Source organism: Zonotrichia leucophrys, chromosome 12, assembly GCF_028769735.1.
Source record: "Zonotrichia leucophrys gambelii isolate GWCS_2022_RI chromosome 12, RI_Zleu_2.0, whole genome shotgun sequence".
NCBI lineage: Eukaryota > Metazoa > Chordata > Aves > Passeriformes > Passerellidae > Zonotrichia > Zonotrichia leucophrys.
In genome coordinates, this window is record NC_088182.1 from 12,223,861 (window position 1) to 12,239,745 (window position 15,885).

Below are 15,885 nucleotides of genomic sequence, written 5' to 3' on the forward strand. Positions count from 1 at the left end.
TAGATGTGCTATGTCAAATGTTTCACATTCCAGCCTTTATGTGATCTTCTGCTTTAAAGATTTCCTTGAAAGCAGCTGTTTTTACCATTTTCAGAAGTTACAGATTGGATAAACTCACCCTGTACTGCAAATAGAGTATTTGTAGTCTGCTTGCTTTGAGGTTGTTTGCAATGAAAATGTCCAACATTGCAGTAAATTTCAGATTAGAATTTTCTGTAGGTCAAGCAGTTATGAGTAAAGCAGTTAATCCACATTTGATGACAGTTTCTCAAGTGATTTTTGTGTGTGTGTGTGTATATGTGCACTTTGGCATTATATTGAGAAATGAAGAGTGAAAAACTGAATTAGTCATAATTGTGAATTGTGTTCTGGTTAAAGCTTAAAACTGAACCTATGAAGTCAGTGCTAGTTACTTTTACAGATGTTCTGTTCTTTTGGATGAATCTGAAATCAAATGAAGAGCTTGTGCTAGGAGTTTCCAGATTGAAAGGTAGGAATTTGGCAGCAAAAAATAGTTAGAGAACCATTTATGATTTTGGAAATAAACTCCTTTAGTTGTTTTCCAGGTGCCATTGCATTTGCTCAGCTTTAAAGGCAAAGACTTTCTTTTTGGATCTGTCTCACTTGGAAGTACTTAGTCATTTAGGAGAAGCAAAAACCTTTATGTGCATAAAATCTTGAAAGATACAATTTGTAACTCTAAAGTATTTTTCTTTGCTTTCTTTTTCCCCTGATGCTCTGTCCTCTGAAAGCTACATAATTTCTTAATGTGGTAAGCAAAAGGAATGAATGAACGTACCCATGTAAATTATCTATATGTTAATATAAATAACATATATCCATTGATCTATCATGCTTCAGTCACTTCTTGAAACATTTTCTTGTTTGTCTTGTGTTTCAACATCTTCATGAGACAGAGACTGTGCCACTCAGCCTGTGGCTCTGTGTGCACAGCCAATAAAATGAATGAAAATAGATTGTTTAATCATACCAGTAAGTGTGAGGAACTCTGTGGGCTTCCTGGGGTTGTGGGTAACTTCCTACAGAAGAAGACACTCTGAGCTTGTTGATTTAACAGTGTGCTGTGCAGTGTGTTAAACAGTAAACATCCACTACAGGATTCATTAATTTCTTCTCCATTATTTCAGACATGTTATTGTGTTTGTTGTTTAGAGCACAGGTCAGTGTTTCTCAAACTAATTTGTCTTCGGTCTCTGAAAGCAGCTTTACCATTTGCAGCCCCTTTCCTTCCCAGTCATAATCACCTCCCCTGCACCTGTCTTGGCATTGCTTTTCCTCCCCCTTCCCCTTCCCAAACACCTTTTTTTCTGGGAATTCTCCTGCCAGGGGTCATGTCCCACAGTTAGAGAACACTGCTTTGGCTACAGACTTTTGGCTTTTGTCCAACTATCATGAGACCAGCACATTTCAGTATTGTTTGTGGGAAATGGGCTGTATTTGAAAATATTTATTCTGTTAACTTCTGGAGGCTTTTTGGTTGTTTTGAGAAGGCTTTTAATTTACCAAACATTATTTGCACAAGAATGTAGGAAAAAATAAACTGTGTCAGTGCAAACAATAGAAAACTTCTTAGGCAAACTTTCAAATTGCATGAGAGAAATGAGAGCTGATACTGCCCATTCTGTGGCATGCTTTGCTGCATTAAATTCCTGAGTTTGACTCAGAGATTTAAGATTTTCACGGTTGGTGGTGAGCAGTGCAGATTGAACTTGCTTCCCTTGTTGTTGTGCCCCTAATTGCTGCCTGTTCCTTAGAGAAAGCAGTTCACATCATTGCAGGGAACAGCTGCACAGAGCTGTGTGCAGCTGAAGGGTTGTGCTGTAAATACTTCTGGCACTGTTTCTCCTTGCACTGCTTTCTCACTGCTCTGTCAGACAGCAGTGTAAGATAACCTTGCACTGCCTTTTGAAAATAGAAACTAAACCAGGCAGAAATGGGCATAATGGAAAGGCATTTTTACTGGTTTGGTAGGTTTTCTGTTTTCTTTTGTTCAGATGGGATATGCTGTGGCTCATGCTCTTCAGCCAGCATGTTTCACCTCCAAAATCCCCAAAGAGCCCATGAAATGAGTATCCAGTGGTACCTTTCAGGACCACTCCTCCCTCCCCTGGTGGGATTTAAGTCAGCAGCTGTTCAATTCAATATTTTTTCTTGATAGGAGGACATTGAGAACATATCTAGTCAAAATGGCAGGAGGATTGTTCAGACAAAGTGTAATTACAAAATGTAGGAAGTCAACCATAAAATCATTATTGGTGGTTGGACTCAGTGATCTAAAAGTATTTTCCAGCCTAAATGCTTCTATTATTCCAAGATGTTCCTTCTTGCTCACAAGATGGTTTTCTTCCCCAGCCAATATATTATTTACAATGAAGTTAAAGCAGTGCTTTGCCTTTGGTATCTAAGGTGGAATTTGAAGTTCTCTGGAGTCACAAGTTCAACTCCTCTGTGTGCAGTGGCTCTGGATGAAGCAGTGAAACACTAAATAGCCACCAACAAAGAACCAGCCAAAATCTGTGAGCTTCTTGTAAATGATGCTGCTTACATAATAACAAACACAAAAGATGTCAACTTAGTTTGGTTTTAACTTCTTTTACTATTTAGAAGAGTCTAGGTTCATCTTTAAAATATGAAATAGGCATCAAGAAGTCTGTTGCATTAATTCACTTTAATTCACTTAAATTAAAACTTATTTCGACAGTGTTACTGAGAGGTATTTTAAAATGCTATTCCCATAATTTTTGCATGCAGTGCAGGAATATATAGATATAGATAAAGAGGTAAATCTGAACAAAATTCCTGGTTGCAGTCACACCAAGTTTGTAAGTAATAATGGTACAAACCCATCCACCAGGGCTTAGAATTCATTCTGCAGTCAATGGAGTACACACAACAAACATCAACATGGATTGTGTATTGTGTTATATTCTCTTGAAAGCAATTCAAAATGCAGGCATCTAAATAATACAGATAATTCATCATTTTACTGATGACTCTAGAAATAGAAAATATTTTTACTTGTTTGAAGGCATCAATAAAGCTTTGAAACAAGAAGAGCAGATGTCAGAAATAAAGCCCTTGTTTTACTGAGCAATGAGTATGATAAACATTGATTATTCATCTTGATGCTAAAGTTCAAAAACAATTGTGCCTTCAGTTTGCCTCATGGGAGTGTGAAATTAGGACCATGTGTGTGTTGATGAAGAACATGTGAAAGATGAATCATGATTACTGTTTTGGTCTGCTGCACAGGGCTGTGCTGGAGGGGTAGTGATTTCCTACCTCCTGTGCCAGATTGCTGTAATTAGTGCTAGCTCCTCTCTGTTTCCCTGTATTTCTGTTCGAGGGGCTGCCTGACAGTGCCTAGTCACACACAGCAATTGGCTTTCTTGAATGAAAGTGTTTGCTCAACAGAAGAATGTTGGAGTATATTTCAATGTTGTTTGAAATAAAGATCCGTTATAGAACTATTCTGAAATCACCCATCCATTTCTATCACCAGTGCTATCTCTGGCAGCAATTGCCAGATATGAAAAATAGATGTTTCTTTCAAATAGGAAACACTGTATGTTCTAGGTTAAAAAGAAGAGGGAGAAGTTCAATAAAATCAAACAGAGTTTTCATTTCATTCAACTGTGTTTAATTTATGCCTCTGGCAGCAGACATGAGTTAAATTTAACTTCTCTTGGAGGCACAATTAGTTCCTGTGGTTACAAATTTCATTTTAGCTTTATTTCTGGATATGTAATCCTAACTTTGCTCCTCTCTGGCCCAGTAATGGGTGAAAGAGTTGTCATGAGTGCATTTCATTACTGAGCTGTTACTATAAATGAGGGTTGAGTATTAGAAAAATCTAAACAAACAAGAATAGAGGTTAACTTCATATAATAGTCTTTGTCTTTTATTAATACTTGTGCTCTTTCATGTTGAAAGATGGATGTTTAAATAAAATGAAGTGCCTGTACATGCCTTGAACATCCAAATGAGCTATTCATTGTTCAGCAGATGATGTGGATTGGTCTCATTTAGATCTGTGCTGACTTGGGATATCTGGGGATCTTAACCTTAATTATTCAGGCTGTTTATACAGATTGAGGAACAGATCCAGTGTTGATCTCTGTGACTTGAGGTGTGTGACGGAAATTCTTCCTGCCTTGCTTGGCCAGTATAGATACAGGATTTGGATTTTAGCTTATCAGGTTTTCTGTGGAGTTCTGTGCTTTGAGCTCACATAATGTGAGATTTAATGTGGCTAATGCCTCCTCTGCTCCCCCAGCTTTTTGACAAATAAGGTTATTTGTAATTTAATATGTGTGCATTTCAACTTTGATTATCTGTTCAAAGATCAGTGGTCTAGAGTTCTTCAGAAAAGATGTTTTGGCTGTTTTCTTTCCTATGTATTTCTTCTCAGTCTGCATGTATAGAAGTATGTAGACCACAGGGATTTTTTAGGAAAAGCTCCAGGACACAAAGACTTGTTTTCTAGTAAAGTTCAGAATAAATTAAATTAAACAAATGGAAATTCAACAAATGTTTTTGGTTAATTAATGATAGAATCAGAGAATGGTTTGGGTTGGAAGGAGCCTTCAAGATTATCTAATTCCAGCCCCCCTCCCACGGCAGGGACAATTAGGTAAGAATTCAGAACCCTGAGGCCATAACATTGGTATTTATAGTTTTGAAGTAGGATGCTCTAAACAAGTTCTCCTAGCTATAAGCCACCTAAATAGCACAATTACTTTAATTCAAAACCAAGGCAATGCTTCCTGGAAGAATTTATTATTAAACTCCCAGCAGTAAGTCCTTGAGGGATGAACACTGCACTTGAGCATGATGAAATTATCTGAGTTGCTTACATGTTTTAATTTATAATTAAAATAACAATTATTTAGTTCAATACTTTGGGGTGACCCTAATTCTCTCACTAATTACTGCAGCCTTTTTGTACCTTTTCTACATTTGAGAGCAAACTTTTGCCACTAGTGAGTCTTCTGTGCTGCAGAAGTTCAGCAGAGTTTGGCTTCTGTTATGTCTGTCTTTACATCTAAATTATCAATGCTTGTGGTGTATTTCTTTATGCTTATACTGTTACATATTTTATGTCACCATAATCCCAGTAGAAATGCAATTAAAGGAGAAGTGTTGTCTTTTTATTTTAATAGAGCATATAAAAATCTTATAGAATAAATAAAAATACATGTGCTAATTTTCTGTGGAGTGTAGTAAATTTGTGTCCCACAACTTCAGCTCTAGGACCAAAGGAAGACAAGTAGCAATTGCTTTGATGGTTTATCTCCCTGTATAAAATGTCAGTAGTTACTTTTTGGTGATTTTTTAAATTAAATGAATAATGTCTTTGTTTTGCTGTAAGTGAAATGACATTTAATAAAGATTAGAGAAGCAGAAAGTGAGTCAGACTAGAACAGGTATTAATAGAAAAGTTACAACTGAAAAGAAAGACTCCTTCCTGTTTCAGGAAGCTTTTCTGTATAACAACTGGTTCAATGCCAAACTAAATCAAATTTAAACAATTAAAAGCTACCTAAGAAGAAAGTGAGATTACAAATTTAACTTGTAACAGTGGTATCAAAGTTTGAATTGCTTTCATCCTTTAGGAAGTGTTTTAGGGTTTTTTTTAACTTGACAACTCCTGCCTTGTTTTCCTTTGCCCATTCTGGGTCTGACTGTGGAGAGTGCTCAGCCATGATCCTGACAACAGCTAATTCCTGCTGCAAACCTTTTGTGCTGATGAGTTTTGCTGTTTGCATTGTAGCAGTGAACCCAGATACAATTCTATGTACATGGGTGGTAATTTTTTAAAGCTAATGGTAAATATGATGTATTTTGCCTTTCAGGGACTGATATTGTATCATAACAATCAGTATTCCAGTTCTCAGCTTGGTCTCGTGTGAGGGTGATGCTACAATGTGTGTTTCAAAACAATTCCAGTGCTTTCTGAAGGGGAAGGTGTTGCATGTCTGAGGGCCAGAGTTCTTTTCTCTAAGTAGAGAAGAGGCAGCAAACTCATCAGCCTGGGGTTCTCCCTGGCCGTTCTCTGGTTGCTCTTCACTTTGCAGAATCTGCTCTAGCAGTATTTGATAGAAGAAAAGGGTGTCTGAGGTGGCACGATGGGTTTCTGCAGTGTCACTCTCTTGCAGCTTCTGATGCTCTTTTTCATGGCTGTGAGTGGAAAACAGCTCTTTGGCTGATGGTCTCTTCTCTTCTCTTGCATTCTGTTTCCTCTGGAATTGGTTTGTCATTAAACCAATTTGGTTTGTCATTAAACCTTGATTAAAGGTATGGTTTTTGTACATACACAATTCACCTAGATGGTAGAAGTTGAGGATATCACATAATTTTCTCCCAAAAATAAGCTTCTCTGATTCCCATCTACTGGGCAGACCATACTAGCTCAGCCACAGTTTCATGTCCTCATGCAAATAGTACATTCAGACTTTCCATATCTTTGTTTTATCTCTGCAGGGGCTGTCATCAGTCACAAGGAACAATGGACTGCTCAACATCACCTTTAAATATGACAGTAAGTTGAAAATCCGCTCTATATTCACAGAAATCAAGGCCTCCATCACAGTTGTCAATATATAGCAACATGTGTCTTAATATGGCTCTAAGAATGGCATAAGCAAAATAATGTCAAAATATTGACATAATTTTAAAATCTAGAAAATTTGTGTCTGCTGGGTCTGGTAGATGTTCTCCTGTGTCTCACTGATAATGAAACTGTCTAACAATTTGTAGTAGTTTGTCTTTCAGGTTGGCCTACATAATTTGCCCAGTATTTGACTGGAACATTATAGAAAATTATTTTATTCTGTGAAAAATATAGTCACTGTAGACACAAGGACATAGGAAAGGATTATTTTGAGCTTTCTGCAGCTTTTCTCTGATGTGTCATTTTGGGTGAAAATGGCATAATGTGTTTCTCGAGGTAGAAAATGTGTTAGTTTGTATTTGTATACAGGTAATATATTTAAAAATTTTTCTTTGCAAGGATTAATATTGAACATGAATATTGAATAACTTCTTCTGTAGTAGGTTGTTTCTTTTTTTTATCTACATAACAAAAACTAGGAAATGGTACCAGTCAGAACAGAGATCCCACATTTAGTTAACACAATGAGTCTGTTTAAATCCCAGTATGTGTCATGTTTTTTCTATTAACTCTGGCACTAGAAGCTGTGTTTAACCAATGAGAAATATTAATTCACAATTCTGCTGGCACTGTGTGCTTCCTGCACAAAGGAGTTATTTGAGTTCTGCAGGACTAGGAAAGGAGTTTGCTGATATGAAGACTAAAGAGTTCACATGGTATGTATGTGAGCTCTATGGTAAAATATGTGTTTGCCTTTAATAAGCCAGCACAAAAGAAAATTTGGCTTGCTGACTGTGGTTTAAAGGCTCTTATTTTGCTGCTGAGCAACTCTAGGAAAGTGTGTTTTATGATGCTAAATTAGTTAGATTATTTATTCAGGTGAAAGGACATATCTGTATTTTTAGAATGTCACTTGTATTCAAGTAAAAGAAGTGCTTTCCTAAAAAGTGTGATTTTTCCATGCTGTTTTCTTCCTAAAACTGTTGTTCTTTATAAGAGTGAATCAGTAACTTGCAGTAAAACTTCAGGCATTTGTGCTATATTCCATTTTGGCAAATTGTCATTTGACCATAAAATTCTGGTAACCAGGATCCAAAATCTTGGGCTTGCTATTAATTAGATCCAGACCTAGGAAAAACCAGTTACTTCAGACTTTCCATTGAAAAAGATCCTCTATTCTCCTAGGAGGAAGTTCATGCTGTCCCTGAGTTCCCCCATAGCAACTGAGCCCTGCAAACAGTGGAGTCAGCACCAAGCACCAACTTTTGTAAAGGGCACTGTTGCAGTCTTCTATTCTCATGTCTGTGACAGTTACAGAAAAGACCCATTGCCATGGTTATTTATAGTAAAAAGCCATTTTCTAAATCTCTTTTACAGTTAATAATTTTTCTTTCCTTGCCTTTAAGATCACACCTCTGAATTAAATTCAAATTTCCTGTACTGGTGTATCATAGCACTTGATTTTTCATGTTTGCTTTCTACAAGCTCTCTATAGATGAATATATAGCATATAAATTATCTAAGTTGGTTTTTTTAAATTAATCATCAGTCAGTAATATACAATGTACTGATCATTTTCTTCTGGATTTTGTTAGTTTCACTAGCTCAGAAACAGAGTGTTTGTTTTTGCATAGCCATCTTCATGTGTACTCTGCTCCAGAACTAGTGAATTCCCTGCCTGCTGCTTCTATTCCTACCACAAAATATGAGCCCAAATATTGTAAAGCTTTAAAAATAATAAAATTTGGAGTTGTTTTCTTCTTTTAAAAAGAACAAGTTCAACAACAAACTCAGGAATCTTTTGTTTATAATTTGTCTTCTTGATTAAAGCTAAAGCTGTGGCAGTGCAATTTTAGGGAATAAACTGTATTTTGTGAGGCTAGCAAGACAAAACCAGTCCTGAGTGAAGCCAGTGGCAGTTAAGGGGTCTGTAGGGACGTGGCTGCAGAATGGAAGGCAGGGAGGAGATGGATTTAAGCAGCAGGTTCTTTGTGGTCAGGATCAAGCAGGATCATGGCTGAAAGCACTTCTTGAGCAGTTCTCAAGTTCTCAAGGTTTATTGTTCTCAGATGTGCCTGATCCTTGACCAACACCCTCTTGCTTTGGACACTGTACATGAAGAACATTAATGGCAGTCTAGAGTGTTTTGGACAGCTACAAGGAAAAGTTGTTCTCTTGTGGGAGTCCCAGTACTGTGATGGGGGACAGGTTGCACTGCTGGTATGAACTGGTAACACCCTTGGGAGTCCTGTGAACTCTGGGTTGGCAACAGTGAAGGTGGTTGTGCTCAGTGATTTGTGAGGTTTTGAGGGGTGTTGGGTCTTGAGACATAAACTTCATCTAGATTTGATTTGTAGTCCTTATAGAAAATAATGCACTGGTACTTTTACTTTGCTCAGTCTTGGAGACATGTTAGGGAATCTCTGTCAGCTAGAATGTTTTTCCTGAAGTGTTTATTTGTCCACGTTTTTAGACTGCACTCCTTACCTGAGTTCAGTGGGCAGACACATGATTGGAGATGTGCAGAACATCACTATCAGTCAGTTTGCATGCCAGGAGCAGGTGGCTGTGATGATCCTTTGGACAGCAAATGCCATTGGTAAGTTCTAGAGGGAAATGGACTCGCTGATCAGGGGTTTGGTAATAACTTCATGCTCATAGGTATTAAATAAAATAATTAAATTATGCTTGGAATCATTGATGCAAACTGCCTAAAAACAAAGGAATTCTTAACACCTTTGCAAAGATTCTTTTTTTTTGGTTTGCTTCAAAAACACCCTTAAAACTGGGATGTTCTCTGCAGTCATACACAGCTTTTTACTATCCCAGGTTATGAATTCCTGCTCTTCAGAACTGTGAAACTGTCCCTGATTTAATTTTCTGCCCTAAGGCTTTGGTGCATTTCAGTGGCATTGATTGAATTTAGTTCCTGATGCACTTAAAGGTTCTTTAAGATGCAGCTTGTCCTACAGGTGGAAAACATTATCTAATCACAGCTAAACAGACTTCAATGTGTTTCCTTGCCAGGTCTGGTGATTTGGAGTATTCCTCAATTACTTCAATGTCACTTGTTGCCCACTAGAGCAGTAGTGTCCAAAATTGAGGATGTGCAGAAATCCATTTTCACTGAGAAACTTATTTCTGGGCTTTAAAATATATGTGAGAAGTCCACTGAATTCTGCAGAACTGTACAGTTGAAGGCATTTGGTAATCCTCAGCTGCAGAATCAAACATCCATGGGAAACAAAGCCTGGGTTCTTCCTTGTGATCACCAGAGGTAAATCCTTTGGAGAGCTTGAGGACAGAACTGCAGTTCAGAATCTTGGGTAACCTGGGCACTTTCAGGGTCTTTGTGTAAGGACAAATAGTGCTTTTGTTCCATGAATGCTAAGAACACATTTGGCAACACTTTATCTTCTACAAAATTATGAAACATTAATCAAAACACACAAACCTGTGAAAACCAGTGAACCAGAGGAGGTGGTGTAAAATGATACATTTGGAATTTTATTTTTTTGGGTTGACAAGCACAGCATAAACTGAAATGAGTCCATTTTGATTTATGTACCATTTAACTTAGAAAAGCGGTGTCTGTGTCACTGATAAATATGTGTAATGCTGATGAAGAAATGCAATTAGCTGGAGTAGTGAGAGTGAAAGAGCTGAGCAGTGCCTTTGATACCTGAGCCACAAAACTGTCACAGGGTAACACTGGCATTTTCCTGGGATGTTCACATCACTGTGACTCAGTTTAGTCATATCATGAAGTAATTCTGCGATGAGAACATTGTAAGGACACTGTGCTAAGTTGTAGTAGAGTAACTTGAACAAAATGGGTGTAGTTCTGGCAGCAGTTAGGAATAACTGGAAGTATATGTGCACTGGAATAAATTCCATTCCATTTAAGTCAAGTTTTCTGTTAGCCCTTACTGTACTAGAACTAAAGAAGTTATAAGAATTGTTACCATTTTAATCTGGTAGTCTCTGAGATGATAGTAAAATTTATAAAGGACTATTTCTATAATTTACCAGCAAAATGTTATATTTGATTGTTAAAATGGAAATGTGAAGTAACTGTGAAGTATTTCTGAAGGTGAAGAAGGTACTGATAACGTACACTGGTTTGGAAGCCCCTGTTGAGACATGGGCCCCTCTGTTCCAAGCATTACACAAGTGTGCAGTGATTGTAGCCCTGGCCAAAGACTGAACTCTAGACAGGCAAGATAGAATATGCAGAACTGACAGACAGCAACAGGTATTAAATACAAACATATTTCATATGACCGACACGTTTTATTCTTACATATGTTCTTCCTTTATGCTTAAAGACAAATGTAATATATTCAAATTTCATTAAATACCACATTATGCATTTTGAAATATTAACCTTCTGTTGAAATGCCCTGCTGTTTGTAGGGATTGAATACCTGAAGGGATTTCGAGTAATACTTGAGGAGTTAAAGTCAGAGGGAAGACAATGCCAGCAGATGATTTTAAAAGATCCAAAGCAGCTCAGCCCCAGTTTTAAACGAACAGTAAGTGCTTGGTTTCAAGAAAAGTTTGTGTTGTTTGACTGTGAGTAGTCTTGAAGGTGTTTATCATCCCAGAATGGTTTGGGTCATTAAAGGTCATGCAGTTCCACCCCCTGCCATGGGCAGGGACAGCTCCCACTATCCCAGGGTGCACCAAGCCCCATCCAGCCTGGCCTGGACACTTGGAGGGATGGGGCATTCACAGCTTCTCTGGGCAACCTCTGCCAGGGCCTCTCTTCCTTCACACTGGAGGATATTAGATATTCTTCCCAATATCTCATCTAACCCTTCCCCCTGTCAGTTTGAAGCCATTCCCTCTTGTCCTATTGCTCCATGCCCTTGTCAAAGAGTCCCAAAAGTATTATTGGTGAAATTAATGATAGTTGTTGCTTTAGAGACAGATCTTGTCCTTTTTGATAGAAACTTTCCTGAAGCCGGGAACTGCTGTTTTGTACATGGAGTACAAATGCACATCTGGGGTAGTCTATGGATTGAGGTTCCTCATTTCAGTTTGGAATAGAGGGGTAGAGAAAGGATTCTTAATGTATTAATTTCAGCCTTTGATTGCAAAATTGTGGGCTTGTTTTGAAAAATACTTTCAGCTATGATCATTGATTTTAAACTATATTCCAATTTTGTCTTTTTTGTAGGGAATGGAATCCCAGCCCTTTGTAAACTTGAAGTTTGAAACAGATTACTTTGTAAAGATTGTTCCTTTTCCTTCCATTAAAAATGAAAGTAATTATCACCCATTTTTCTTCAGAACTAGATGTAAGTATTGCACATAATATGGTGTTGTACATCCTGTAGTGTTGCATTTTGTGTGGTGTTGCCTATCTTCTCTTCAGTGAGCCTCCCCTCAATGTTTTGGTTTTCCCAGCAAAGGAATGTAGTGGGTGATGATGTTGGGTGAGTCTGGGTTCAATAGTTACTGACACTGTTGTGGAGGGAAGATCTGGGTGTTGAGCAGAAAGAATTTGCATGCCATAGATCAATCTGTGGTGTGTGATCACAAGTGTTAGGCAGCAACCAGAACCAGAAGAGAAGTGTCAGGTAGGCCTGAGATAATCTCAGGTTTGCCTGGAGCAGGATTGTTCCTGTGGTTCTCAGGTAGCTCCTGAAGATGGTTTGCTCCTCTCTGGACATTGTGAAGAAGGGCAGGTTGTTTTTTGCCTTTGAGATTACAATTTAACAACAGCTATCCAAAGACAGATGTAGAGGAGGACATCTAAAATTAGACAGCAGCACATCAAGTTGAATTTCTGCAATTACTTAGCAATTCTCACTGGAGGTAGAGAGAAGAAATTTGAATAAGCTCCCCAGTGCTCACGCAGTATGGTGAGAAACTGCAAGTACCCTTTGGAGTGAACTGTTGATATTTGTCCTGCTAAGGGGTTTTTTCCATATAAAACTTGCTTTTCAAGTCTGTCTGTTAACACAGACCACTGTACCATTGGTAGTAGTGCTCAGCATACTTACTTATTCTGACTAAATACATTTAAGACTAGTTTTAACTTCCTCTCCTGATGTGCTGTGCCTGGTGTTACCCCTTTTGTCTCACTAAGAAATGTGATATTCAAATGAATGGATCTCTGTTTCTCATATAAAGATGAGAAGGGACTTGAAATAATAACAAAGGAGTCAAGTTTGCAAAATGCATTTAGTCCAGGCATATTAGAGTCTGGGAAAGAAGTGAGAGTTCTCAAAATTATGAACTCCCTACTTTGGCCCTTGTTCTTTTTCTGTTTAAATAGCATAGCAGTTTGATACTGTATAATTAATATCTTTTCTCTATATTTGTAGCATGTGAATTGTTGCTACAGCCAGAAAACCTTGTCTGCAAACCTTGTAAGTAAAATGTAATATTTCTATATATTAATCTTTTAAAAAGTTTCTGTACTTGAAGAGTCATTTTGCAATTCATGAATATCTCCTCTGACAGACTGGAAGCCAAGGAATGTGAATGTTACCCAGCAAGGCTTCAACATGCAAGTGTCCTTTGATCATGCCCCTCACAACTTTGGCTTTAGGTCCTACTTCCTTCACTACAAACTGAAGCATGAAGGACTGTTTAAGCAAAAGACCTGCAGACAGGTATGTGGCTGAGTTTTGCCCCTCTTAAAAACACAACACCTATTAACATTAACATAAGGTGTTCTAAGATCTTACAGAAACTTTAAAAACTTAATATAAAATAGTATCAATTTTAAAATTGTAAAACTCTTTGGAGCTATTTATGGAGATAACAATTGTGCTGTGATAGCACATCAGTCACAGCCAGGTTTGGGGACTCCATTGGGCCTGGAGAACCCAAGTCAGTTCTGCAGGCAGACAATTGTATCAGTGAATGGGCAGACTGAGTTTGCTGGTCTAAGGTGTGTTAATACAAGGGTGCACTGCCTATTTCTAAATCAATGTGAATTCTTTATTAGGTTTTCAAAGTATGTGAATTGCTTGCAAAGTATTCTTTCTTTATGTAGGAGCAGAACACAGACACTACAAGTTGTGTTCTTCAGAATGTGTCTCCAGGGGATTATATCATTGAGGTAACATTTCTAAACAGTCTTGTGTACCACACCTAAGTGAATGTGTTAATGGGAAAATGGAATAAAATTCAAATGTTTCAAATCACATTGGTAGAATTGAACTTCAGGTATCCCCACTGAAGTGACTTGGGCAAGTAAATTTTCTAGAATGGTGCCTTTTTTGGGCTTACCTAGAAACAGAGGCCAGACAAAGTTAGAAGAATAAAAGCAGAGATATTCAATGAAGGGCCTTCTGGTATATTAAGGGCAGATGAAGCCTCCCCAGGGGGCTAACCCAAAATGGATGATGGTCAGGAGTTTTTTCAGACAGATATAAGTTTGGTCCATTTACATATCGGGGCTTAATCCTCCAGTTACAGCTTCAGGTAATGAAGTCAAATATCCCCAGTTTGCTCCCCCCCAATTCACTTTTGTTTATACTTTTCAGGGCCTGAGCTGTAGGGTGTCCTTGGATTACAGGCCCAGAGGGATTGTTTGTCTAACCAAAATGTGAGGACAGTTAACTGGCACTTTATATGGAGTTTAGTTATGCACTAATGTGGTACAGGATGAATGCATAAAAATACAAAGGCTAGAATCTCCAGGCATCAGAATGTTCTTGACATTTCTATAGCTTTGCTTCTATGAGTGCACAGCATTTTGTGCTTTAAACTGAAGTTGTGGGCCTGCATAATTCCTGGACTTCGATTTTTATTTTTTAATTGGAATTCTCTTTCTTGGTCAATTTTTATCATACTAGTTTGTGCTGCTTTTTAGTTTTAACTATTTGAACAGTACCTTTATTCACATTTGGTCATAAAAGCTGTTACAGTTATTTTCATATTGCAAAAAATAAAATTAATCTTTTACTTTTCCAAGCTGGTTGATGACACTAATACAACAAGGAAAACGATGCACTATGCGCTAAAACCAGGTATGAATTCTGTTTTTTAAACAATATACTATATTTACTGTAGTAATTTAGATTCAGTTTTAATTATGTTGGAAATAAATCTCTATTTGACCCTATCTGTTTGCCATAATCTAGACTATTGAGATAATAGTGCTGTTTTTTTGACCTAATGAAAAACGAGATGCACACTTGAGCATACACATGTGCATCTCTGTGCACTTGTATTTAGTGGAGTTTAGATCAATCCAACACTGGAAATCTTCATGGAAGAGTGGCTTTTATTGTATATGTGGATATGAGGAATGATAACCTTAATTGCCTACAACAGAGAGTGCAATAGTGTGGAAATACTGCAATGAAAGTGTGGGAGCAGCCTGAACACATCCCTGTGTCCTTCAGGCCTGGTACCAAACCCAGCAGTCTGGAGAATCCGTCAGGTGAATGCATCACATGCCTCTGGGTCAGACCTGGTTTTGAGAAGCTAAACAGGGATTTCAGAGTGCAACTGCACCTCAAAACAGCCACAGATGGAGGCAGTGGGTAAAATGCACTGAATCCTAATGCACATTGCTCAGGGTGAGCTCTGCAGGAAGGCAGTTCTTTCTGAAGGGGCAAATTCAACACCCTGGAACCAGCCATGTCAGGTCCAAATGGCCACTGCATATCTCAGCCAAGCTATTTGCCACAGGGCTGTTCTCCTGGGGTGGTGTGAGTTGCAGCTCTTGTTGCTTATGAGAGTCACTGTGTCAGTGGGGCAACTGCCATAAAACCTAATTTGAAATGGAGCAGAACATGGTATTTGAGCATATTTGATATCCTGTATCTTGGACCATTACCTGATAATAGATGCAGCAGTTTTGCATTCCCAGTGTGAAGACTTGTTTGGATAATGGTAATGCAGCAGATTTGCATGTGGCTAATTGTGCTTTCTTTTGCAGTGCACTCCCCCTGGGCTGGCCCCATCAGAGCCATTGCCATCACAGTGCCCTTGGTTGTCATCTCTGCCTTTGCCACGCTCTTCACCGTCATGTGCCGCAAGAAGCAGCAAGGTGGGAGCCTGCCCTCAGGGCAGTGCCACTGGCAGATGTGCTTTTGGAGCCAAAACTGTCCTCACTGATAGGCTGACTCCAGAAATACCTTTCTCTGAAAAGTTTGCTTTTCTGTTTATCTGTCCTTCCCCCTCTCAGCTTTTTGTGTGCTGAAGCCTGTAGCAAATTCTAAATCTGTGCTTGATGGTAATTGGTTGCCTAGACAGTGTTGTATCAAGACTTCACTGTAGAA

The 15,885-nt window shown here is 38.3% G+C and overlaps 1 protein-coding gene across 2 annotated transcripts in view; it reads left to right on the plus strand.

Moving 5' to 3' along the window:
* IL17RD (interleukin 17 receptor D) overlaps positions 1-15,885 on the plus strand; it is a 58,644-nt gene that overhangs the window by 32,364 nt on the left and 10,395 nt on the right. The window contains exons 2-11 of one of the 2 annotated variants that reach the window (XM_064723976.1): positions 753-772; positions 6,505-6,562; positions 9,108-9,233; positions 11,051-11,169; positions 11,817-11,937; positions 12,970-13,014; positions 13,109-13,260; positions 13,647-13,712; positions 14,571-14,625; positions 15,543-15,653. In XM_064723976.1, the coding sequence (XP_064580046.1) occupies positions 9,143-9,233; positions 11,051-11,169; positions 11,817-11,937; positions 12,970-13,014; positions 13,109-13,260; positions 13,647-13,712; positions 14,571-14,625; positions 15,543-15,653 (760 nt within the window). In that variant the 5' untranslated portion in view covers positions 753-772; positions 6,505-6,562; positions 9,108-9,142. The remainder of the gene's footprint in view (positions 1-752; positions 773-6,504; positions 6,563-9,107; positions 9,234-11,050; positions 11,170-11,816; positions 11,938-12,969; positions 13,015-13,108; positions 13,261-13,646; positions 13,713-14,570; positions 14,626-15,542; positions 15,654-15,885) is intronic. The other variant, XM_064723975.1, reaches the window with a different exon arrangement.